Here is a 26405-nt window from a genome sequence, read left to right as displayed (position 1 = left end):
GTTAATTATCCAGTCTCTCTGTAGATGGAGGGACTGAATCACATTGCTGCCTTTCATTACCTGTTTTTGTAGCTGGATAACAGTGGTGACGAGCTCATCTTTCTCCAGCTGCAACAGATTTTGCCTTGCGTCATCATCCACCCCATCGTGTAGAGGTGTGGAAGGTCCATTCCAGGGTTTTCACTAATGTAGACCACTTCATCCACTAAATTGGCTTTGTGATGTAGCTGCTGAGTGTCCTTACAAGCGTAGGTCTCTCTGTCACCTAGGCAAGCTGTGTGGCACACGTTAGGACATTCGTTACCTCTTTCACAACTCACGTAGGGGGGGCTGATTTGATAGCCGCCCTACCACACATGGCACACCATCGCTGACGGCAATATCCTGGGAGATCACGCCTCTTGATGAGCCTGTGTTCCGCCATTTCATGTAGAGATGGAGATAAAAACAGTGATCTTCTGCGTTACTGAAGAACCGATTTTGAATCCACGGAGCACACTGAAAACACGTCTCTCTCTCTCTCTCTCTCTCTCTCTCTCTCTCTCTCTCTCTCTCTCTCTCTCTCTCTCTCTCTCTCTCTCTCTCTCTCTCTCTCTCTCTCTCTCTCTCTCTCTCTCTCTCTCTCTCTCTCATATATCATCTTTCATACTGTAGATATAGGGAAAGGTTTGAGAAGGTAGTCAGAGGGAAAAAGACAAGAAAGACAGATAAGGGGAACAGATAATAAATGGGTCATTAGGGGTTGGCACACCAGTGACAGTGACTGACAGATTTTCAAGACAGTTCTTTATTTCTTTATTTTTTTTATTATTTTTTTTTTACTATTATTTTTCATGTACTTGTGAGGGGAGGGAGGCCATGGTATGGAGGGGTGTAACAGAAGGGAGGAGGGCAAGAAGAAGTAAAATAGTAAGGTGATAAATGATAGGAAGAAAAGGAGAGAGAGAGAGAGAGAGAGAGAGAGAGAGAGAGAGAGAGAGAGAGAGAGAGAGAGAGAGAGAGAGAACAATGTCTGGAATAGAAACCATTTGAAACGAAATAGGATGAACTGTATTTCAAGGAAAACAGGATGTGTTAGAAGGGTAACTTGTGTGTATGTGGCTACAACAGCAAAAGCAATATAAATAAGCCTCGCTTCACCAGGAACATCTCCCTGTTGCATGGAGCCTTCCTGCAGCATGGTGCATCACCATGGCCAAAAATCTTTTTTGTCGTTTATTACCTTTAATTTTGCCACAGCTCACACACAGAAAATAAAAGTTTATTTTCATTATCATTCATCATTATCATTCATTAATAAAATATCATGCAGGAATAAGTAGACATGTAATATCTTCTCATATTGAAAACACTATTTTACCCAGTACATGGAGACTTTCAAGTCACAGTACACCCTGCCCCTTAAGGGTAACCTTGATTCTGTTATGACGATTATATTGTAGGTTTCTGAGAACACCATTTCTTCTAGATCTGAAAATTTGTTATACAAACTATGAGTGTTCACATAGAAGACATTGAGTTTATTGCGAATAAATGCCTGTGTGTTTATTAAGTTGATTATTCTGCCCTAGTTTGGCGAGCAATAAGATTCCTGTTTTTTTGTATGGAAATCCCTGTGTCATCCAGCAGGTAGTCAAAATGGGCAGCACCCACCTGACTGAGATGTAAGCCATCACCTAAAAAACAAGGAGGAATCATAGCAAAAGTTATCCCAGGTGTTTACAAAGCCAACATTCTCTTCGCTGCAGAGGTTGGCAAGGTGTTGGTTGAGGCTGGTAGTGATGCCGTAAAAATGGTTGTTAGCCTGCATGCGTGGGATGATGCTTGAAACAATAACTTTGTTAGATTTATCCTTGTAAGTCCTTATCATCTGCTGGTACTTGTCGAGGAGCTCCTCTGATCTGGTCTTCTGCACGTTGTTACCGACGTGGATGACAAAAGTAGTGTTGGTGAGAGCTTGAGAGAGAGAGAGAGAGAGAGAGAGAGAGAGAGAGAGAGAGAGAGAGAGAGAGAGAGAGAGAGAGAGAGAGAAAAGCAGGGAGGGAGAAAGATTGGAAGTAGAGAGAGAGAGAGAGGGATGGGGGGAGAGAAATTAGGAGGTGGAGAGATGGAAACAAAGGGAGAGAGAAAGAGAGAGAGAGAGAGAGAGAGAGAGAGAGAGAGAGAGAGAGAGAGAGAGAGAGAGAGAGAGAGAGAGAGAGAGAGAGAGAGGCCTGCTCCTCCTTTGTTGTTCCTATCTTAGATCTCTGAGAATCATAGACTGCCAAACAATATCTTATTCCAAATAATTGCAATGTTACATTGCTTGCCATCTGCTACTGCTACTTTCACTATCTGCTCTTCTGATCTTGCTAACTGCATGCTTCTCCTCCTCCTGCAGCCTCAGTGTGCAAGGGTTTCTATTTTCCATCACCCCTATTCTGTCCACCTCTCTAATGTAAGAGTTAACCAATATTTTCAGCCTTATCTTTCATCCCTTTTATTGGAAAGTTCTGGAACTTACTTCTAGCTTCTATATTTTTCCCTTCCTATGACTTGGACACTCTCGAGAGGGAGGTTTCAAAACACTTCTTCGGTTTTTTATAATCATTTTGGCTGAGCTCCTTAGAGACTGGCATCTCCAGTGAGTGTTTTTTGTAACCCTAGGTCACAGCCTGTTTTATGGAAAAATAAGTAAATAAGTAAAAGAGAATTGTGTGTGTGTTGGGGGGTGGATTCAAGTGCTTCCAATAAGAATGAATGGCTGATAGTGAAGGAGTTCGAGGTTGCGGAGAAAAAAAAATCCCCATTGTACTTCATATGCTGAGGCCTGAGACTGAGTGGTGCTGCCAGCTCATCACTTATGCTCCATGAGTATGACACACTTTAACCTTTGTCAGGAGTTAATTGTAGATATTATAGGTGTTTTCAGTAGTGGCGCGGCTGGGGGCAAATGGATGCAAACAGAGGCAAATTATAGCAGATGTTTCCAAACAACTGTCACAAGCATTTGTTTTTGTTTGCCTATGTTTGCCAAATGCTTTTCAGCCAATCAGCAGGCAGAAACCACAGCAGCTCTGGCAAATAATATTACAAAGGAGTTACATTTCAAATAAGACTGAATAATAAGAGATGTTTTAGGCCATGGAAGTTGGTACTATAGATAAAAATTTAAGTTTACATATTGTGTGGGATACTGAAGAGAACCAGAATTAAACATGCAGTGTGAGATGAATTAAAGAACTGATGGTAGCTAGTGACATGTTGCATCTATCTGACCTTACTGTGGGTGTTGTCTGATTCCATGCTTCTAATAATGCCTTTGATACAATAGTGGGGTTATTTTCTAATATTAAGTGAGTATAGCCCTAAGACTGCTGCAGATCCTCTTAGTATAAAATAATTAATGATGGTGAAATACATTACTAGCTAAAAATTGGGGAATTTAATTATACAGGCATTGAGAAGCTGCAGTCATACATTTCTAGTGGAACTTCTGAGGATTAAAATCATGGTTGCCTGGCAGCATCGATGGTGTTGTGTTCACGGTGGACACTGGAATGTTTGTCTTTCCCATGGTGTTACCGAAAATGCCTTATCTCAAGAAATTAGTTTTTCTTCAGCACTTTCTTTTGGGGATGGCATTATGAGCAAGCTTTTATTTTACTTTTTTTTGTGGCCTTGGCTAAGCCAGACTTTTTAACATGAAGAAACAGAGAAAAATAATAGTTGTATTGAAGAATATAGGACACCAAACAAAATAGTTAATTCAAACGGCACCAGATATTGTTCTGTCAGGTGTTGGGTTGTTAAGTACCATGAAAGAGTGTTACTACACCAACACACAAACCTCATTCTTGGCAGTCAAAGATTTGCTATTGTCACGTGGTGAGTTTGTGTGGTTGTCAGGTGAATGTCAAAGGTGAACGTATAAAAATATGTATATTTAGGTATGTATACAGAGTTCTGGGAGAAGGGTGTGGTGTGTACGGGACAATGGATGTCCTCTTTGTGGTACAGCATAACACCCTGGCAAGAGAGTGCTGGAGCTGGCTTGAGGGACGCTTAGTGCCTTTGAAAAGTGCTGACAGCAGAAATATTGATGGGTTGACCGCACACACACTACATGAATGTATTCATTCTTGCAGCTCTCTAATTACATAAATAAGGCAATGGAAAAAGTACTTAAACTTAAGAATAATATATGCCAAAATACATTAGAATACTTAGATGATGTGATGTAGGTGCTACCAATTATTTATTGATTGCAATAAATGGACTATGGAAAGTTCCATGGTGTGTGTATGTGATGTAGGGTGGTTTGATCATGTCTGCCCCACCCTTGTCCGCCAACACCCGTCACCTACATATATGTATATATATGTATATTGCTAACTAGGCAAAGAAATATAATTACAATGCATATAATTAATCATGTGACACCATTACACTTCTTATGGATATAAGAGGGCATTTCTTCAACTCCTTCATGATGGTGTTCCTTGCCCAAGGAGAGATTTATTCTCCTTTATTTTATATTGGGTTGCAGAGCAGAAGAATAATGAATCTGACTGGGACATTAGTATGTTGATAGTTACTGTCTGAAGGAAATTGCTAGATTCAGGAGAGGTTTCTGGTAATGTGGAGGCAAGTGAATGTAGTGCCCATCTTTAACAAAGGAGATGAAACATTACTTATTGATGAAGCTTAACTTCACTTGTAGATAAAATAATAGAATCATTAATTGTGAGGAACATTAGGGATCATTTAGATGAGCACAGCTTGATAAATCAGTCACAGCATGGCTTCATAAAGGGGAAGTCTTGCCTTACAAACTTGTTAAGTTTTTATAGTAAAGTTTATGAGGTGGCAGATAACATGATACCTAAATTTAGTAAGGCATTCAACAAGGTACCTCATCAAAGGTTCTTAAGGGGGTATATCAGCCTTTTTAGCCATTTTTGCTAAAACTTATTCAGTTATTTTTAAATTTTCATTGAAAGCATGTCTTAATGATGGACTTAAGCTGTCCCAATGTGATGGCAATAACTGTAAAAAAAAAAAAATATATAAATTATATAAAAATCCCCCAAAATTAGCTAATTAGCATGTCTTAATGATGGACTTAAGCTGTCCCAATGTGATGGCAATAACTGTAAAAAAAAATATATATATAAATTGAATAAAAATCCCCCAAAATTAGCTAATTTAGTCCACCTAGCATTTAAAGAATTATGTAATTATGACTTCAATATTGCTTAAAATTTTGGCTGATTAAAAGTAGAATGAATACTTTAGTTTTATCTGATGTTTTTTTTTCTTTTTTATTTTATATGTTTGTGTGATTTTTAGTAAAATTGTAAACTTGTTTTTTTTTTTGTCAAAAGTGAGAAATTTGGGAAAATTTGACTGAAAGATTTGTCAAAATAGAAATTCTGATCAGACTACGATGTAGAATATTAAATGGTGATCACTTCAAAAAAAAGAATGAATGTACTGTATTTGATGCCTTCTAAGATGTGCCTTTTTTTTTTTCGAAAGAAAATCTCAGAAAATGATCCTGTGTCTTATAAGGCCATGGTCCAGCTTTGGGGCAGTGGCTAGTGGTAAGTCTATGGCAACAGTGGCCCTTAAATCAAATACCAAACATATTCGCACATGTAAACAAAGTGATGATCACTTCTGCACCACAAAAACAACTTTTTTTGCAAAGTAACAATGTATACAGGTCATACTTACCAGTAATTCACATAAAATAAAATCAGTCAGGAAGAAATTAAGTGACAATGCTTACATTGCATGTACCAAAACAAAATACCTGGTGAGACATGCAAGATTCACTGAGTTCCTTAGTATGATGCCATTATTCCTTGAGGTAAGACACAACACACCTTCAGACAACTGAAATTTTGCTTATCTTTTAACATTCTTACCTTGCATACATGTTCAACAAAACTTGAAGTTAATGAGAAATTATTGTTTTTTTAGAAAATAGCTTACTACCTAACAAAACAAAAGATTTTATAAGTGAAGAGAGCATCACAAGGTAGGGTGGCTTGTGGTGATGGTCTGTACTGAATATATCAAATAAAAATATGTTGAAGCTATTTTCACACATCTATATGCTTTAAAAAATACTAAAATGTTACAACTTGAATTATGTGTAGAATGATGATAAAAAAAATATAAAGTACAAAATTTATTACCCCCTCTGTGATCTGACATTGTCGCTGCCTATGCCATATTTGTTTACATTTCAGAGCAAGATTGGTCTAAGGACCAGTGTTGGTAGGTCCTAGCAAATATTAAGGTTTTTAATTGTACAGTATTGGGATCCAATAAGGATCTGAATAGTACATATGAGAGAGCTTCAAGTGTCAGGTGAAATCCTTCACTTCATATTTAGAGTTTAGACCTGCTTATTTATCTTTTTTTTTTTTTTTCATATACCTGCCCAAACTGAGGTGCATCTTATAAGCTGTCAAATATGGTAACTGGTTAAAAATTAGTGGAGTTATTAAAACTCAAAGTCAAAATAGTTTCGAGAAAATGGGGTGCAAAGATGAGAGAATCTCCACGATTCCGCACTCTAACCCAACAGAAGTTTTGAGGTGACTAAAAGAGTTCTCTCTAGAGACGTTTGTTCCTCATTTCTTTCATTAGTGATCTGTCCATCCTGTTGTCCTTCTTGAGGACCTTGTGAAGAGTGGAAGCATATGGTAGGCCAAGACAGCGTTGGAGATTGCTGGCTATGTAACCACTGTTGTACTCCATTGTCACCACAGCTACTACAAAGTTGAGCTTTCTTTTTGTAGCTGTGAGGTGCTTTGGGTAATTTAGCCATATGCAACTGTGGAAGGACTCATTTAGGTTCTGTGTGAGTCCCTGAAGACATCTTTTCATCATTTCATCTGATGTAAGCTGAGTATACACTCTCTTCACTAATTTCAGCTGCTCAGGTGGGAGGAAGAAGAATATCTTCATTTTTTGATGGCTTGGTGGTGTTTCACCTTTTGGTACTGCAGTCTGGAAATTTGAATGAATGTGTGAGAAACCTCTTTGACTTTTCATCACTTGAACGAGAAGCTGAGGTCTAAACCTGCTGGTGTTGATGGTAATAGCCTTGTGTCTGTTTCTTGCTGATTTCATCTTTCCAGTGGTGTGCTCTTGCCTTGACAAAGGCCTCCTTCCTCTTCTTACATAAGGCACTTGTTCTTGGCATGATGAGGCCAAGCATAGGTATTCAGAAGTAAGAATGATGAAAAGTACAATAGAGCAAGGTGCTACACCCCTCTCTTGCTTTGCAAGTCCTCAAGGACACTGGCACTGGTAGGTAGGTGTAGGCTTGGCTCTGAGATAGTGAGGGAATGCAACCTGTTCGCATAGATGCCATGTTTCGCAGGATTAAAAAAATAAAAAAATAAATAAATAAAATTAAATAAAAAAATTTGGAAGAAAAGAAAACATGAAAATGTATGTTTCCTATGCCTCAGAGTGGACCTTTAAATGTCACTTCTAAGCACATGTCCCTTTAATTGCCTCCTAGAGGCTTTAAAAATGGCTGTGGAACATTAAAACTTTATCTCTGAAATATTGCTAGAACACTGCTTGAGTTTTTGGAGCAAATATCTCATTTCACCATTTTTGAGAGAAAATGGGTTAAAAGGCTGATATACCCCTTAAGAAAGGTTAGGGTACATGGGATAGAAGGGAAGGTGTTAGACTGGATAAGGTTTGAGTGAGGTCAAGTTATTAGTGGGGTGCCATAGGAATGAGTTTAGGACCATTATTATTTTTAATATATTTATGATCTTTTTAGTGGGATTAGTAGCAATGTTAGTGAATTTGCAGATTACACAATGATAGGTAGATTAATAAGGTCAGATTTGAATTGCAGATAAATGGCTAATGCAATTTAATATTAACAAATATAAAGTATTTGGCATAGATAGAAGAAACTCACACAGTAGGTACACAATAAAGAATGAAGCTGGTAAGTTCAGTGACTGAAAAAAAAAATAGGAATTATAATATAGTTAGCTCTGATTTCCATCTGAGAAAACTATGCAATGCATAAAGGCCATAAGTAAAGCAAACTGGATATTATAGTTAATTTTATGAGTGTTAAAATAGAAGTTCCAAAGTAATTTTTGGCACTGGTCAGACCTCATCAAGAGTATGTTGTGCAGTTTTGGTCCACTTGTTACAGAATGGATATAGGTCTGTTGAAATCAGTACAAAGGAGAATGACTAAAAGGATATAGGGGATGAGAGGCATTCCTTATTAAAGGAGATAGAAGCTTTTAAATTTAATTTTCTTAGAGGCATGGGTTAAGAGGGGACCTGTTAGAGATCTTTAACCCCTAAAGGGCTGGAGGTGGCTATAGTTGCTTAACCAGAGGTGGTTATAACCACTGTGATTTAACACTAAATTTAGCCACTTTTCATCAGTTTTTGTAGTTCAGTCATGGGTAATACTGTCTATGACTTAGTTAAGCTGATGTCTCAGCCTCTGCCCCACTCTCATCATGTCTAACAACTCTGATTCCCTGCCTGCTCCCTCCTATCCTTATATCACAATGCTATACATATTGCCAGCTCACACTTGACCACTTGTAACACATCTTAAAGTGAGAGTGCAATAGGGCAAGACTTTAATAAAACTGTTTAGCATGCATGAGGAGAGCTCAGGCCACTCATTTTCACTAGGCACTAGCCATATCCAGTTCTGTGAAGCAGATGCATGACAAGCAAGTGACTTGCTTCCTCCAAAAGTCTCTCCTCTTCAGCTTGGTGTCTTTCCATAACCACTGCATGTAGACATCTGGATGGCACCATTAAAAAGAGGAAGACAATGTTGGGTGCAAAGTTTATTTCATTAGCTCTTCCATCATATGCTAAGTTAACTCCTTCATCATGATGATGCATGAGGTGTGCCATTGCTCACCTGTTCAATTATCTGATGTTGCACCAGGTGCATTACTTCTGTGTGTTCTATACATTGAAAATTTGAAATCTGGTTTTCTGGTACAGGCAGAGCAGGATGGTCTTCACAGATGTCTTCACTCAGATGTCTGGCTTCACCTCCTTCACTTGTCAGCCAGTCAGAAAACAGTAAATAATTTCAGTAACACTGTCACAACTGAATTAGACTGTAAAGATAGGGAGTGTAGTGAAATAAAAAAGTAACACTGTATAACAATTGTAGTTCTCAAAAATAGTAATATACCATGTTCACACACCCACTCCCACACAAACAAATGTGACCAAATAACACAACCCTCACCACAAATCCAGCACACACAACAGTATAAACACACACCTACAAAAGTCCAAGCACACAACCCCACAAGCATACAACCACACAAGCACACAACAGTACAAGCACACAGCAGCACAAGTACATAACTACACAAGCACACAACAGCACAAGCATACAGTAGCACAAGTGCACAACCACACAATTATACAACTGCCCAAGCACACAACAACACAAGCACACAAATGCACAAGCACACAACCACACAAGCACACAACCACACAAGCACACAACTACACAAGCACAACAAAAATAAACAATCACACAAGCACTCATACTGCACAAGCACACAGCAACACAAGCACTCAACAATGTAAGCACACAACAGCACAAGCACACAACTGTAAAAACACACAACAGCGTAAGCACACAATCACACAAACACACACCAGCACAACTAGGAACACACAACACATACAGCACACAAGCCTTAGCTACGCAGCTGAACCTGCTTTTTTTTTTTTTTTTATGTAGGAAGGATACTGGCCAAGGGCAACAAAAATCCAATAAAAAAAAATGCCCACTGAAATGCCAGTCCCATAAAAGGGTCAAAGCAGTGGTCAAAAATTGGTGGATAAGTGTCTTGAAACCTCCCTCTTGAAGGAATTCAAGTCATAGGAAGGTGGAAATACAGAAGAAGGCAGGGAGTTCCAGAGTTTACCAGAGAAAGGGATGAATGATTGAGAATACTGGTTAACTCTTGCGTTAGAGAGGTGGACAGAATAGGGGTGAGAGAAAGAAGAAAGTCTTGTGCAGCGAGGCCGCGGAAGGAGGGGAGGCATGCAGTTAGCAAGATCAGAAGAGCAGTTGGCATGAAAATAGCGGTAGAAGACAGCTAGATATGCAACATTGCGGCGGTGAGAGAGGGGCTGAAGACAGTCAGTTAGAGGAGAGGAGTTGATGAGACGAAAAGCTTTTGATTCCACCCTGTCTAGAAGAGCAGTATGAGTGGAACCCCCCCAGACATGTGAAGCATACTCCATACATGGACGGATAAGGCCCTTGTACAGAGTTAGCAGCTGGGGGGGTGAGAAAAACTGGCGGAGACGTCTCAGAACACCTAACTTCATAGAAGCTGTTTTAGCTAGAGATGAGATGTGAAGTTTCCAGTTCAGATTATAAGTAAAGGACAGACCGAGGATGTTCAGTGTAGAAGAGGGGGACAGTTGAGTGTCATTGAAGAAGAGGGGATAGTTGTCTGGAACATTGTGTCGAGTTGATAGATGGAGGAATTGAGTTTTTGAGGCATTGAACAATACCAAGTTTGCTCTGCCCCAATCAGAAATTTTAGAAAGATCAGAAGTCAGGCGTTCTGTGGCTTCCCTGCGTGATATGTTTACCTCCTGAAGGGTTGGACGTCTATGAAAAGACGTGGAAAAGTGCAGGGTGGTATCATCAGCTTAGGAGTGGATAGGACAAGAAGTTTGGTTTAGAAGATCATTAATGAATAATAAGAAGAGAGTGGGTGACAGGACAGAACCCTGAGGAACACCACTGTTAATAGATTTAGAAGAACAGTGACCGTCTACCACAGCAGCAATAGAACGATCAGAAAGGAAACTTGAGATGAAGTTGCAGAGAGAAGGATAGAAACCGTAGGAGGGTAGTTTTGAAATCAAAGCTTTGTGCCAGACTCTATCAAAGGCTTTTGATATGTCCAAGGCAACAGCAAAAGTTTCACCAAAGTCTCTAAAAGAGGATGACCAAGACTCAGTAAGGAAAGCCAGAAGATCACCAGTAGAGCGGCCTTGACGGAACCCATACTGGCGATCAGATAGAAGGTTGTGAAGTGATAGATGTTTAAGAATCTTCCTGTTGAGGATAGATTCAAAAACTTTAGATAAGCAGGAAATTAAAGCAATAGGACAGTAGTTTGAGGGATTAGAGCGGTCACCCTTTTTAGGAACAGGTTGAATGTAGGCAAACTTCCAGCAAGAAGGAAAGGTAGATGTTGACAGACAGAGCTGAAAGAGTTTGACTAGGCAAGGTGCAAGCACGGAGGCACAGTTTCGGAGAACAATAGGAGGGACCCCATCAGGTCCATAAGCCTTCCGAGGGTTTAGACCAGCGAGGGCATGGAAAACATCATTACGAAGAATTTTAATACGTGGCATGAAGTAGTCAGAGGGTGGAGGAGAGGGAGGAACAAGCCCAGAATTGTCCAAGGTAGAGTTTTTAGCAAAGGTTTGAACAAAGAGTTCAGCTTTAGAAATAGATGTGATAGCAGTGGTGCCATCTGGTTGAAGTAGAGGAGGGAAAGAAGAAGAAGCAAAGTTATTGGAGATATTTTTGGCTAGATGCCAGAAATCACGAGGGGAGTTAGATCTTGAAAGGTTTTGACATTTTCTGTTAATGAAGGAGTTTTTGGCTAGTTGGAGAACAGACTTGGCATGGTTCCGGGCATAAATATAAAGTGCATGAGATTCTGGTGATGGAAGGCTTAAGTACCTTTTGTGGGCCACCTCTCTATCATGTATAGCACGAGAACAAGCTGTGTTAAACCAAGGTTTAGAAGGTTTAGGACGAGAAAAAGAGTGAGGAATGTACGCCTCCATGCCAGACACTATCACCTCTGTTATGCGCTCAGCACACAAAGATGGGTCTCTGACACGGAAGCAGTAGTCATTCCAAGGAAAATCAGCAAAATACCTCCTCAGGTCCCCCCAACTAGCAGAGGCAAAACGCCAGAGGCACCTTCGCTTAGGGGGATCCTGAGGAGGGATTGGAGTGATAGGACAAGATAAAGATATGAGATTGTGATCGGAGGAGTCCAACGGAGAAGAAAGGGTGACAGCATAAACAGAAGGATTAGAGGTCAGGAAAAGGTCAAGAATGTTGGGCGTATCTCCAAGACGGTCAGGAACACGAGTAGGGTGTTGCACCAATTGCACCTGCATTTACATTTACATTTTGCCTAATACAGCTCCTGCACCCTACATACCATCAACACTCTCCAGACTCTGGCACCATCCTCACAAATATCCAGTTCCTCTAGTGGCCACACTCAGATATCTGCATAACCACTGCCTCTCCTCTTGTCTGAGACAAAGTGTTGCAGTGGCCTTTCACCAGCAAACACTATGCTGGGAACTGTGTAAATCCCACGAACACACAAATTTAGACTGTGGCATTGATGGAAGGCAGGAACAGATCGCCCATCCTTTCACACCAGTCCCACCTCACCTGGGCAGAAAAAAAAAAAAACTTATTTGCTCGTATTACAATGAGACCCCTACCACTGAACTGCTACCAAATCCCTAGTAAACCTGACATACCTCTCCTCTTGCAAAGAAAATTTTTTATTTTCTTCCACAAGTAGTCTACACCTACATTCTCAGAACCCTTTATGTTTTTCACATGTGTACAATATGTTATAGCTATAGAGCCCATCTTATCAGTCTTGGGCCTAACTCCTTGGCACTGTGCAGATAAGCTAAGGGTTTGTGATCTACTTCCAAGACAAATTTATTTCCATAGAAATAAAGTGCAAATTTCTGTATCCCCCACACTAATGCAAAACATTCTTTTTCCATCACCACTGCATACCTTTGCTCTTGGGGAAGTAACTTACTGCTGGTGTATGCCACTGTTTTCTTACATCTGCCCTTGTTCTGGAGTAACACTGCTCCCAATCCCTTGGTATATGTATCTGTGTGTTGGAGGAACTCCTTGAGATTTTTTATTTTATTTTTTTTTATGTTGCAGGGACACTGGCCAAGGCCAACAAAAATCCAATAAAAAAATGCCCACTGAAATGCCAGTTTCATAAAAGGGTCCAAAGCGGTAGTCAAAAATTGAAGGATATGTGTCTTGAAACCTCCCTTTTGAAGGAATTTAAGTCATAGGAAGGTGGAAATACAGAAGCAGGCAGGGAGTTCCAGAGTTTACCAGAGAAAGGGATGAATGACTGAGAATACTGGTTAACTCTTGCATTAGAGAGGTGGACAGAATAGGGGTGAGAGAAAGAAGAAAGTCTTGTGCAGCGAGGCTGCGGGAGGAGGGGAGGCATGCAGTTAGCAAGATCAGAAGAGCAGTTAGCATGAAAATAGCAGTGGAAGACAGCAAGAGATGCAACATTGTTGCAGTGAGAGAGAGGCTGAAGACAGTCAATTAGAGGAGAGGAGTTGATGAGACGAAAAGCTTTTGATTCCACCCTGTCTAGAAGAGCAGTATGAGTGGAACCCCCTCAGACATGTGAAGCATACTCCATACATGGACGGATAAGGCCATTGTACAGAGTTAGCAGCTGGGGAGGTGAGAAAAACTGGCGGAGACGTCTCAGAACGCCTAACTTCATAGAAGCTGTTTTAGCTAGAGATGAGATGTGAAGTTTCCAGTTCAGATTATAAGTAAAGGACAGATTGAGGATGTTCAGTGTAGAAGAGGGGGACAGTTGTCTGGAAGGTTGTGTCGAGTTGATAGATGGAGGAATTGAGTTTTTGAGGCATTGAACAATACCAAGTTTGCTCTGCCTCAATCAGAAATCTTAGAAAGATCAGAAGTCAAGCGTTCTGTGGGTTCCCTGTGTGAAATGTTTACTTCCTGAAGGGTTGGACGTCTATGAAAAGATGTGGAAAAGTGCAGGGTGGTATCATCAGCGTAGGAGTGGATAGGACAAGAAGTTTGGTTTAGAAGATCATTAATGAATAATAAGAACAGAGTGGGTGACAGGACAGAACCCTGAGGAACACCACTGTTAATAGATTTAGGAGAAGAACAGTGACCGGCAGCTTGAGCATGGGTTGTGAAGACAGGCTACATCTGAGAGCACTGAAGGCTCTGTCTTGGTCCCTGTCTCATACCAGTTGATTAGGCAGTCCCTTCTTGATCAGGTCTGTTAATGGACAAGCAATAGTAGTATGGGATGAAGCTTTTATAATACCCACTTAATCTAAAGGACAGATTGAGGATGTTCAGTGTAGAAGAGGGGGACAGTTGTCTGGAAGGTTGTGTCGAGTTGATAGATGGAGGAATTGAGTTTTTGAGGCATTGAACAATACCAAGTTTGCTCTGCCTCAATCAGAAATCTTAGAAAGATCAGAAGTCAAGCGTTCTGTGGCTTCCCTGTGTGAAATGTTTACTTCCTGAAGGGTTGGACGTTTATGAAAAGATGTGGAAAAGTGCAGGGTGGTATCATCAGTGTAGGAGTGGATAGGACAAGAAGTTTGGTTTAGAAGATCATTAATGAATAATAAGAACAGAGTGGGCGACAGGACAGAACCCTGAGGAACACCACTGTTAATAGATTTAGGAGAAGAACAGTGACCGGCAGCTTGAGCATGGGTTGTGAAGACAGGCTACATCTGAGAGCACTGAAGGCTCTGTCTTGGTCCCTGTCTCATACCAGTTGATTAGGCAGTCCCTTCTTGATCAGGTCTGTTAATGGACAAGCAATAGTAGTATGGGATGAAGCTTTTATAATACCCACTTAATCCTAGAAAGGAGTATCTTTCTTTCCTAATAGTGGGTCGTGTGGCATTCCTTATTTTCTCCACTTTATCGTGTTGATATTGCAGCACATTCTTTCTGATGACATGTCCCAGACAGTTGAGAGTTTGAATGCTGAAGAAACGTTTTAAAGGTCTGGCAGTGAGGCCAGTGCCCCTGCAGCCTGTGCAGGTGTCTTTAGTTGTTGCACATGATCTTCCCAGGATTAAGAATATATCAAGATGTCATCCAAAAAGTGTCTCACACCTCTCATACTTTGTATGTGGCAACTCCTTATGCTGGCAGTTGGGGTGGATCTTTGATGCTGATATGAGTTTGTTTTCCTTACATCATGGATGATCTTTCTGACAGTAACAGGGATGAACATATCCCAGACGTGGATAATAGTGATGGTATTGATTCCTGTAGTGACAATGAGACTGATGGCCTTGAGGTTGAGATGAGGGAAGTTGAGAGAGGTTGGAGGTTGATATCAGACATGTTTTCTGAAAAGCATTCTGATTTACCACCACACTTTCTTAGTTCCCTGGACTGAATCATACTCTTGATGACTCATCACTTGTATCTTTCTCTGATGCCATAAAAATTTTCTTTGATGATGAGCTTGTTGGCAAGTTATGTGACTGGGTAAATGAGCCTAATGGGTGGCCTAAGCATCCTGAGAAAATTGGTCATGCAAACAGATTTGACAACCTGTTACGACCAGACCCTTCTTATAGTTGCCCTGATGTGGGTCATTTATGACCTAGTTGTTACCCTTGCACTCCAGTATGGGTCAAATTACTATGTGAATCGAGGCCAATTCACTGGTCACACACATAATAACATAAGAACATAAGAAATAAGAGAAGCTGCAAGAAACCATCAGGCCTACACATGGCAGTCCCTGTATGAAATATACCTACCTATTTCCACCTATCATCCCCATCCATAAATCTGTCTAATCTTCTCTTAAAGCTCCCAAATGACTTAGCACTAACAACTTGATTACTGAGTTCAATGCATTCATCTACCACTCTATTTGAGAACCAATTCCTTCCTATCTCTTTTTTAAACTTAAATTTTTCAAGCTTGAACCTGTTATTTCTTTTTCTGTCCTAAATTTTTCAAGCTTGAACCTGCTATTTCTTTTTCTATACTGGTTACTGATCTTAAGAATTTTGCGTATGCCCCCTAGTTATAACCCTTATACCACTGAAAGACTTCTATCAGGTCTCCTCTTAACCTATGTCTCTCTAAAGAATGTAAATTTAACAGCTTCAATCTTGCTTTGTAAGAAATACTTCTCATCCCCTGTATTCTTTTAGTCATTTTCCTTTGAATTGATTCTAATAGACCAATATCCTTCCTGTAATATGGGGACCAGAAATGCACAACATAGTCTGGATAATGTCTGACTACTGCCAAATATAACTTTAATGTTACTTTGGGACTTCTACTTTTAACACTCCTAAAAAATAATCCTAATACCCTATTTACCCTGTTTCAGGCCTCTGTGCATTGCTTTCTTAGATGAAGTTCAGAGCTAATAATAAGTCCTTAATCTTTTTTGAACCCTGAACCTACCAGAGCTTCATTGTTTATTGTGTACCTATTGTGTGGGTTTTCCCTACCTATGCTAAGTACTTTGCATTTGTTGATATTAAACTGCATTTGCCATCTGTCTGTCCATTTGTTCATCCTATCCAAATCTGCCTGCAAGGCAATGGTATCTGATTCTGACTGAATTAATCTACCTATCTTTGTGTCACAGCTATAACAGCACACACAGCTATAACCTCAAGATTGCCACCCTGTCTGAACCCACACAATGCAGATTTCTCACACATGCTCAGAAAGGACTTGCAAACACAAGAACATAGAAAGACAGACACAAGTACAACATGACTGGACCATAATATCTAATGAGCAAACTGCCCACAACAGCATCTACCCACTACTCAATGAGATATTTTGACACCTTGCTTTATGTTAAACAATCTTCAGTTTCTTAGAAGACAGACTTTGCCCCCCTTAATATTAGAGAGTGTAGAGAAATGGAAGAAAGTTAACCATGAAGCACATATAGTGAATATATCCTCTGGTCAGCAAGACAGACAGTAACACACACAGGGCCAGTTGCATTTAGACAGTGGAGACACACAGAAGCATCACAAGATGCTCAAGACTTTGACAAAAAAGGAGGAGACGAATGCCCACTCCAAGATAGATGCTACACAAGCAAGCTGACAAGTGGAGCCCTCAAAGCAACTTCCTTTAGCCTTAAATCCTGAGGGCAGTGTAGACACAGCCTCCCATAGGGCTAACAAAACATTCATCTGGGTGGGGGGTACAGCTACTATCCTGCCTTTGAATCCTAACACTGTGTGCTTTACAAGTATGTTTGTTTTTCTCACGTCTTGGATCTTCACTGAACAAAGGATCCCATGTGGCTTGCCAAGAGATGCATCAAGTGGCTTGGTCATGTGACAGGAGAAAGGAGGAAAAGGGAGAGGAACAGGAAGCTGGATGGCATGAGATGCATTAAAGGGGCTTGCTGTAGTTTAATTCTCATTGTAAACTTTGGTCTCTTCTCTTGCTTGGGGTAGTGGTTTCAATATGTTAGGACAGTAGGAAGTGGGAGAAATAATTGATGAATAAACTAGGTCTTTCAATAAAACTGACTACAAAACTGCGCATCATATCTCGTATGTTTCCCATTCTGTTGTCTCTCCCCTTCTCTCCACTTCTCTCTCTTTTATCTTGCCACTAAAGCATTGTACATAACAACATATATAATTTTCTTGCTGAAAATCAGTTATGAAATAATGAATAACAAAAAAAAACAGGCTAAATAATCCTTGGAAATGATGCAACTGCACACTTCAGAGAACAGCAGTGGCCTTCCCTTTGTACTGAGCTGCTGGATCCACACTGCATGCTTCATAGTGAAGGGGTTAAGATGTGCTATTTTCGACTTTGTTGTTGGAGGGCTGGAAAATCACCACCATCACCAGTTTGTTAGGGGTTAAATGTATATATATAACAAGGGATATAACAAGGGTGATGCAATCAAAATTCTCAGGATCAGTAATCAGAATGGAACAAGAAATAATGAGTTCTAGCTTAAAGAAAGTTATATTTAAGAAAAAGATAGGAAGGAATTAACTTTTAAATAGATGAATGGAATGGACTCAGTAATGAGATTGTTAGTGCTGAGTCATCAGGGAGCTTTAAAAGAAGATTAGACAAATTTATAGATGGTGATGCCAGGTGGAAATAGGTAGGTATGTGATGTGAATTGTGCATATACACCAGGCTGTTTCAGTAGGCTGTTATTAGACACAAAAACTGGTACTCTGGAACAAAGTAAAGCAATCAATTTATAACCATTAACAACCATGGAATCTCGTAACAGTACAATACAATATAAAAGCAACAAACACACACACCCACATTAGGTACAGTCATCCCTTGATCATCTATTAACACAATCACCCCATTTTGTACAAAAATAACATATACTATGATGGTGCAAAATAAATAGGTGGCTGCCTGAAGCAATTGGATTGTCTCAGCTCTGTTGATTCACCACTGGTTTCAGAACGATATGGAGTTGCTGGTGCCCCTGATGGCTGAGGTGAAGTTGCTGTTTCCGACTCATGGCAGTCTCATTCTGAGGTAGTAAAGTCAGGCCCATGACTGCCAATATTCATTCCTTCTCCATGTAGTGAGTCTTCATCCAGCAGTGTTTGAGTGGCTCTCCCGACTTGGAGATCAGAGTCACCCCCTGCAGGAGCCAAGTGTTAGATAGACACTGTCTTCTCTCCTGTCAGGGTATCAAACATGAGCATACCGTGGGTTGGCTTGAATTAATTCCACCTCATCCACCAGTGGGTCACTCATGTGTGCCTGCACATATCGCCTCAGCAGGACAGGACCTGGGTTACACAACCAGGCAGGTATGGCAGCCCCTGACGATGATCGATGTGTGTAGTTGAATAAGTGCTCATGGGGTTGAGCGTTGGTGGCTGTGCATAACAACGAATGGATCGAGTGAAGAGCGTCCAGCAGGACACTTTGCCAGCACTCTTCTGGCAAGCCACGTGAACTACGGCCTTCTAGATGACACCATTGTAATGCTTGACTTGTCTGTTGCCCTGAGCGTTGTAATTCGTGGTCCTACTGCAGGCTATCCCTCTGCTTGTCAGATAATCCTGCAGTTCTCTGGTCATAAATGAATAAATGATGCATCATGATCTGTATGGACATAAGCAGGCATACCAAAAACTGAGAAAAGTAGATTCAAACAATTTATGATGGTTGAAGTGTTCACATTAGAACATGGGAAGACAAAAGGAAATCGAGAATATTCATTTATGATGTTAAGAAAATATCTATTTTGTCAGTGCTTTGAAGGGGACCTTTAAAATTCATGTTCAACCGCTCGAATGGCTGAGTAGCTTTAATGAGTATAGCTTTATCTGGATGATGAAACTTTGGCTTACACTCAGCACAGATCTTGCATGTGCTAATAACCTCATGTACGTCTTCTACAGAGAATAGTAGGTTTTTGGACCATACAGAGTGACATAAACAGGTAACTCCTGGGTGGCACAGGGCATCATGGAGGTCACACAGAGCGCAAAGGTTACGGCTTGTCACACTGCACTGTGCTTGCGACAGAGTGTCTGAGGGAATATTGTCCTTCCCGGGTCTATACACTGTATCAGAGTTATATCCCGAAAGTTCCATCCTCCATCTCATTATTTTGTCGTTCTTTATTTTGTTTTTGTGTTGCTTGTCAAATGTATATGGCACTGAACGTTGATCCATTTTGATGGTGAAAAGCCTCCCCGATAAGTAATGTCTCCAGTGGCGTACTGCTAGAATAATGGCTTGTGCCTCTTTCTCCACAGCAGCGTGACATCTTTCAGAACCTTGGAGGGTACGAGAAAAAAATGCAGTGGGTCAACTGGCTTGTGTTAGGACTGCAGCTACGGCATTATCAGAGGCATCGGTCTCTACTTCAAACAGTACGGTAACATCAATCACTTTCATCACTGCGGATTCAGTGTCACACTTCATTTGGCAAAACACTTTTTTCCGCTTCTTTTGACACTGGGAATGAAGTGGTAGTACTTAGCAATTGGATCTTCGTAGCAAAATCAAAGATCCACTGGGAACAATAGTCAAAGAGCCCTAGAGCACGGTGAAGTGGGGCACTGATAGATCACGAAGCGAGTGTAATCTACCTGGGTCAGGTTGAATTTCCCTTTCTTCTACTACGTAGCCTAGAATGCTTAGTTTCTTCATTGCAAAGATGCACTTTTGGTTCTTGTATGTTATATTTCTTCTCTCTGCTGCTTCAAGAAACTTTTTCAGATTCACATCATGTTCCTCAGGCGTCTCACTGCCTTACTTTCCTTACTGAGTCTTGGTCATCCTCTTTTAGAGACTTTGGTGAAGCTTTTGCTGTTGCCTTGGACATATCAAAAGCCTTTGATAGAGTCTGGCACAAAGCTTTGATTTCCAAACTACCCTCCTATGGTTTCTATCCTTCTCTCTGTGACTTCATCTCAAGTTTCCTTTCTGACTGTTCTATTGCTGCTGTGGTAGACGGTCACTGTTGTTCTCCTAAATCTATTAACAGTGGTGTTCCTCAGGGTTCTGTCCTGTCACCCACTCTCTTCTTATTATTTAATAATGATCTTCTAAACCAAACTTCTTGTCCTATCCACTCCTATGCTGATGATACCACCCTGCACTTTTCCACGTCTTTTCATAGACGTCCAACCCTTCAGGAGGTAAACATATCACGCAGGGAAGCCACAGAACGCCTGACTTCTGATCTTTCTAAAATTCCATATTGGGGCAGAGCAAACTTGGTATTGTTCAATGCCTCAAAAACTCAATTCCTCCATCTATCAACTCGACACAACCTTCCAGACAACCATCCCCTCTTCTTCAATGACACTCAATTGTCCCCCTCTTCTACACTGAACATCCTTGGTCTGTCCTTTACTTATAATCTGAACTGGAAACTTCACATCTCATCTCTAGCTAAAACAGCTTCTATGAAGTTAGGTGTTCTGAGACGTCTCCACCAGTTTTTCTCACCCCCCCCAGCTGCTAACTCTGTACAAGGGCCTTATCCGTCCATGTATGGAGTATGCTTCACATGTCTGGGGGGGTTCCACTCATACTGCTCTTCTAGACAGGGTGGAATCAAAAGCTTTTCGTCTCATCAACTCGTCTCCTCTAACTGACTGTCTTCAGCCTCTCTCTCACCGCCGCAATGTTGCATATCTAGCTGTCTTCTACCACTATTTTCATGCCAACTGCTCTTCTGATCTTGCTAACTGCATGCCTCCCCTCCTTCCGCGGCCTCGCTGCACAAGACTTTCTTCTTTCTCTCACCCCTATTCTGTCCACCTCTCTAATGCAAGAGTTAACCAGTATTCTCAATCATTCATCCCTTTCTCTGGTAAACTCTGGAACTCCCTGCCTTCTTCTGTATTTCCACCTTCCTATGACTTGAATTCCTTCAAGAGGGAGGTTTCAAGACACTTATCCACCAATTTTTGACCACTGCTTTGACCCTTTTATGGGACTGGCATTTCAGTGGGCATTTTTTTTTACCAGATTTTTGTTGCCCTTGGCCGGTGTCCTTCCTACATAAAAAAAAAAAAAAAAAGTGTAGGTCCCAACAAGTCCTTCCTCTTCGATAAGAGAGTTCTCCGAGAGGTACTCGGGTGAATTGATAAAGTTTCCCACAAGCTTCATATGCAGTGTATGTATGGCTTGTCTTCTTGTTTCAAAGGTACTTGGTGATAGAAACTGTGTAAATCCACAGTACTGAAAACATTGTACTGAGCAACTTCATTCACAAGATCATTGATTTGTGGGAGAGGGTAACTGTCAGGAGTGTAAACTTGTTTATAGTCTGGGAGTAATCAACTGCTAGTTGCTTCTTACAATCATCACTCCTGACGACCACCACCTGCGCTCGCCAAAGAGAGTTACTCTCCTCTATGATTCCTTCACTCAGCAGTCTTTGAATTTCAGTTTCGACGAACTTCCTGTCATCAGTAGAGTAATGTCGTGATTTTGTTGCTATTGGATGGCAATCCTGCATGAGATGTGCGAATATGTCAGGGGCTTCAAGACTCATTACACTCATTTCACAGATCATTAACTGAGGCAACTCTCCTCCGTACCTCAGCATCACACTATCGTGTAATCTTTGGAAATCCTGACCCAAAATCACATTAGAAAACAGGTTTGGTAGCACTGTTAGTCGCACCTTTTGATAGTCACAACTGTTCACTTTCAGATTTATGCTACAATGTCCCATATAGTAGGTGTACAGTGTGTAGTGGACGCCAGGGTCACGTTATTTTTTGCTGGCTCAACATGCAGCAAGCACTGCGAGACTAAATCAGTATGAATGAAACTCTCTGAACTTCCAGTGTCGACTAATCTATCGAATTCCCTTTCACCAATAACTGTCTTAACAATGGCTTTAGATAAATTGTTTGGGGTAACTGCACAAGACACAGCTGCCAGCATAGTACTATCGCCTGAAGTCAATGATGCACTATTAACAGTACTGCAACACACTCTGGCAAAATGCCCCTGATTGCGGCACTTGTGACAAACTGCCTTGCACACTGTACACTTTGAACGAGGGTGTCTTAATGACACACAGAAGAAACACTTTGACACTTTTGCCGACATTGCTTCATCAGTAATTGTCTCATTACTGACATAAGTAGCACCCACAGAACAAGAGGATTCACCATAACAACATACAGAATTTTCCTGTGCTGATTCCAAGGCCCTGGCTTGCTTCAACATTGATGCCAAATCCAGTGTTTTATTTTCCAACAACCTTTGTTGTATTGAGGGCGAACGTAAACCACTGATAAAAGAATCCATAATAGATTCCTCTTAGTGTTGCACAGATGACACAGCCTTGAAGTTACAGTCTCGGCTCAGCACTCATAGAGATCTGAGATAATCATCCAAAGTTCCATCGTCTTGTTGATGTCAGGTGGCCAAGAGATATTGCGCAAACACTTCATTATTTACCTTGACATACTGACTCTTCAAAACACTGATTGTGTCTGCATATGTATTACACTCAGAGATAGTCTTATACACTTTAGGTGATACATAATTGATGAGAACTCCAAGTTTGTCAAGACCCTCCTGTGGTAATGCAGAAAGGAAGCTCTCAAAGGTCTTGAACCAGTGGTTCCACTCTAATGACATTGACGGCACACCAGGATCACAGTCAAACTTCTCTGGCCTCAGAAATCTCTCCCCATTTTGTGTCTAATAAAATTGATGTGAATCATGCAAACACACCTGGCCGTTTCAGTAGGCTTTCATTAGACACAAAAACTGGTACTCTGGAACAAAGTAAAGGGATCATATGAAGATCAGCCACCCCAGCTTATTTCACCTGAAGAAAAACCTTATTAAACCTAACCTAACCTAACCTAACTTAACTTAACCTAACTTAACCTAACCTAACCTAGCCTAACCTAATCTATATAGTTAGGTTAGGTTAGGTTTAATAAGGTTTTTCTTCAAGTGAAATAAGCTGGGGTGGCTGATCTTCATATGATCCAAGTAAAGTAATCGATTTATAACCATAAACAACCATGGAATCCTGTAACAGTACAATACAATTTAAAGGCAACAAACACACACACACCCACATACACACTTTGGCTTGGATGGCTGACTTGGTGGAAGTGGCCACATGATAGGCCACCAGGGTGTGAAATCACTTCATTAAGCACTTGTTAACAACTCATTACAAATGATAAGTACAGTCATCCCTCGATCATCTATTACCACAGTATGTTTCATACAGGGACTGCCATGTGTAGGCCTGACAGCTTCTTGCAACTTCCCTTATTTTCTTATGGTTTTATACCACTAGCACCTCTGAAGATGAAAACTTGTATTGATCAACTTGATGCTGCAGGAGTACTTTGAATAACACCTTCATTATTGTGCATTACAGTGCTATTGTTTTTATGTAAGTTTATTGTCAACTTACCTATTTATTGATGGGGAATCCTTTTCTCCTGATGACCTCTTTCAGGTGATGGGGTAGGGTATCAGCAAGATTTTTGCACTGTAGTGGCAGGAATGACAGCCCACACTCTTCAGAGCTTTCTCTAGTTTGGTCACTGTTGAAGTGTTTTCCTCCCTTAGCTTCATCTTTACAATTGTCTACAAGTTCTCAATAGGAGAAATATCAAAGGTGTTACCAGGCCAGTTAGGAATTATTTTGATTTCACAGTGAGTTGGCCATTCCTTCACAGTTTTTGCTGTATGACAAGAGGCCCCATCCTGGAATATTTCTGCCCTGGTCTGTGTGAGTTTGCTAAATTATTATCCAGAATTTTCAGATATGTGTTTTTATTCATTGTTTGACCTCTAGAGAGATTTACAAGGTCTGCCAAGGCACTGATTAGAGGCTGCTTCAGCATCTTGACCATCTACTTAAGATTGCAGGGATCTGACTCTTGCCTCTGCCACACATTTGTTTCTGTTGCATTGCTGACAAAACCTAGCCTCATCCATCCAGATCACATTTCTCTACTTGTCTAGAGTCCATTTGCTGTATTTTCTGGCAAAGGTGACCCTCTTTTGATTATGCTGCTCTGACACAAGTGGTTTGTTGTGTGCCCTCACTTGTAAAAAATTCTCTTCAGAATGCATTTTTTAACTTTTCGGACACACTGACTTTAGGAGTTTGGGATTTTTTTTTCTTGATTTGCTTGGCTGTTATGGTTGGTGCACACTCCACCTGGCATTTTATGACCCTTAAAATTCTAGTGGTGACCTTGGGTGTGTGGCCACCACTGTGTTTGTGGAGAGGCAGTTCCTTCCCTTCTCTAGCCTTGAACTTAGCGATGAGGTAGCTGACTTTTTTCATTCACTCCATCCTGTTTGGTAATTTCTCTGTTACACATACCCACTTTATAACACTCAATCACCCTTGTCATTGTGTTTTATGCTTCCCAGGCATGATGTCCACAAAGAAAATTGAGCTACACAATAAGAGAAGTTGGCAAAGATGGAGTGCATCAGCACACAGTGGCAAGACAGTAATTGTCCTCCCCAGGGGTGCATGATTTTGAACTGAGTGGTTCTTCTGTTATGCATCAGAAGTGCCAGGATGTGCACTTGGTTTCCAGTAGTTAATTTTCTTTCACTTGATTTATTGTATCAAAGTGAAAGATAGGTCGACTTCCTGTCTATTGACATGAGACGTGTCACAAGTTCTCATCTTGAGAAATGCTAGCTGTATTTGCTAGATAAACATATAACATAAATTGTCAATGTGGAGAATCATACATCTGGTCAATTTGTCACTCTTCTACTTCAAACAATGTGTGGATTATTATAAGTGTACATATTGAAATTCATGTTTCTTCATAATGTCATTGCTTACCTTGTTATGGCAGGAAGTAGCAGCTCCTGTTTCGGATCTCTTAGAAGGATGGAGTAAGCTGGAATTTTATGGCCAACGACCCTGGCGACCTGGCAAACATTCCCTTGAGCCACCAGAACAGCAGAGAGAAATGGAAGGGATAAAGGTTTGTGCTGCTTCTGTTGATCAATTTTGGATTTATCTTGATGGCTACTCTTTGCACTTCGCTTTATTTGAAAATCCACTAAATGTGGTTTTGTTTCTTCTCACTGAGTTCATATAAACTGGTTTCCACAACACAGTAGATGACAAGTTTATTAGTATCTCATAAATATTTGCTGTTGATAATGAGTCTATTTGTCTAATACCTTATTATGTTTTATTAATTTTCTGATTATTTTCTTGTTTTTATTATAGGAAGTGCAGTATCATGAGGTCAAAGAGGTAAACCATTCTGATTTCATCATTCCTCTGTTCTCCTCCGCCATCAGCCAGTTCAAGAAGTATCGCTGTCCTCGCATCAAGCGGCACCTGATGGTTCAGATGGCTGAGGAATATCACCAAGCTAATGATTCTTCCAAAGCCCTCACGTCAGTGATATTTATTTCATTAGTCTGGTTCCTGCATTCATTATGATTAGTGGGATTGCTGTATTGATCCTTATTGTGAATGTATTTTGTGTACATTAACTTTGTTAAAATATCTCTTGACTAGGCTGATATCCACACAAAGAAGGCAACTAAGACAGAGCATCCTTCCTTTCCCCTTTATTTACACACTCTGCTTGCTTGCTTGTAGGGTATCATCCACAACTGTCTCTTGGCAGGCTGAGTTTTCTGCATAATTATTGTACATGGGGTTTTCCAGGATCATTGAGCAGTTACTCCTTCTTAACCTTCTTTATTTGGAGCCCCCCCCCTTTTTTTTTTTTTTTTTTTTTTTTTTTTACCTCAATCTTGACCCCCTATCATTTTTTTACTACATAAATCAGTTGAAAATTAACCAAAATTTAGGAGAAAAAGATAAAACAACGCTTATTTCTTGTCTTTATGGGGATGGTTATGGAGTGAGCTGCAGTGTGTCCTCTGGCCATGCTCCCAATTTCCCTCATATTGCACACCATTCTGAGATATTATTCTTGGTTTAGCGTTGTTTGTAAACAGTATGATTGTCTCTTTGACTACATACATGCACAATGGTGTAAAATTTATAGAAATAACT

General features: G+C 40.5%; 1 protein-coding gene across 5 annotated transcripts in view; it reads left to right on the top strand.

Moving 5' to 3' along the window:
* Nucleotides 1-26405, top strand: part of LOC135090829 (trafficking protein particle complex subunit 11-like) — a 193274-nt gene that overhangs the window by 50098 nt on the left and 116771 nt on the right. For all 5 annotated transcript variants that reach the window (XM_063987916.1, XM_063987919.1, XM_063987917.1 and 2 more), the window contains 2 exons: nt 25219-25350; nt 25602-25774. In XM_063987916.1, coding sequence (XP_063843986.1) covers nt 25219-25350; nt 25602-25774 — 305 coding nt within the window. The remainder of the gene's footprint in view (nt 1-25218; nt 25351-25601; nt 25775-26405) is intronic.

Source organism: Scylla paramamosain, chromosome 36 (genome assembly GCF_035594125.1).
Source record: "Scylla paramamosain isolate STU-SP2022 chromosome 36, ASM3559412v1, whole genome shotgun sequence".
Taxonomy (NCBI): Eukaryota; Metazoa; Arthropoda; class Malacostraca; order Decapoda; family Portunidae; genus Scylla; species Scylla paramamosain.
The sequence above is the reverse complement of the archived record's forward strand: the minus strand, read 5'-3'. Positions and strand labels throughout refer to the sequence as shown.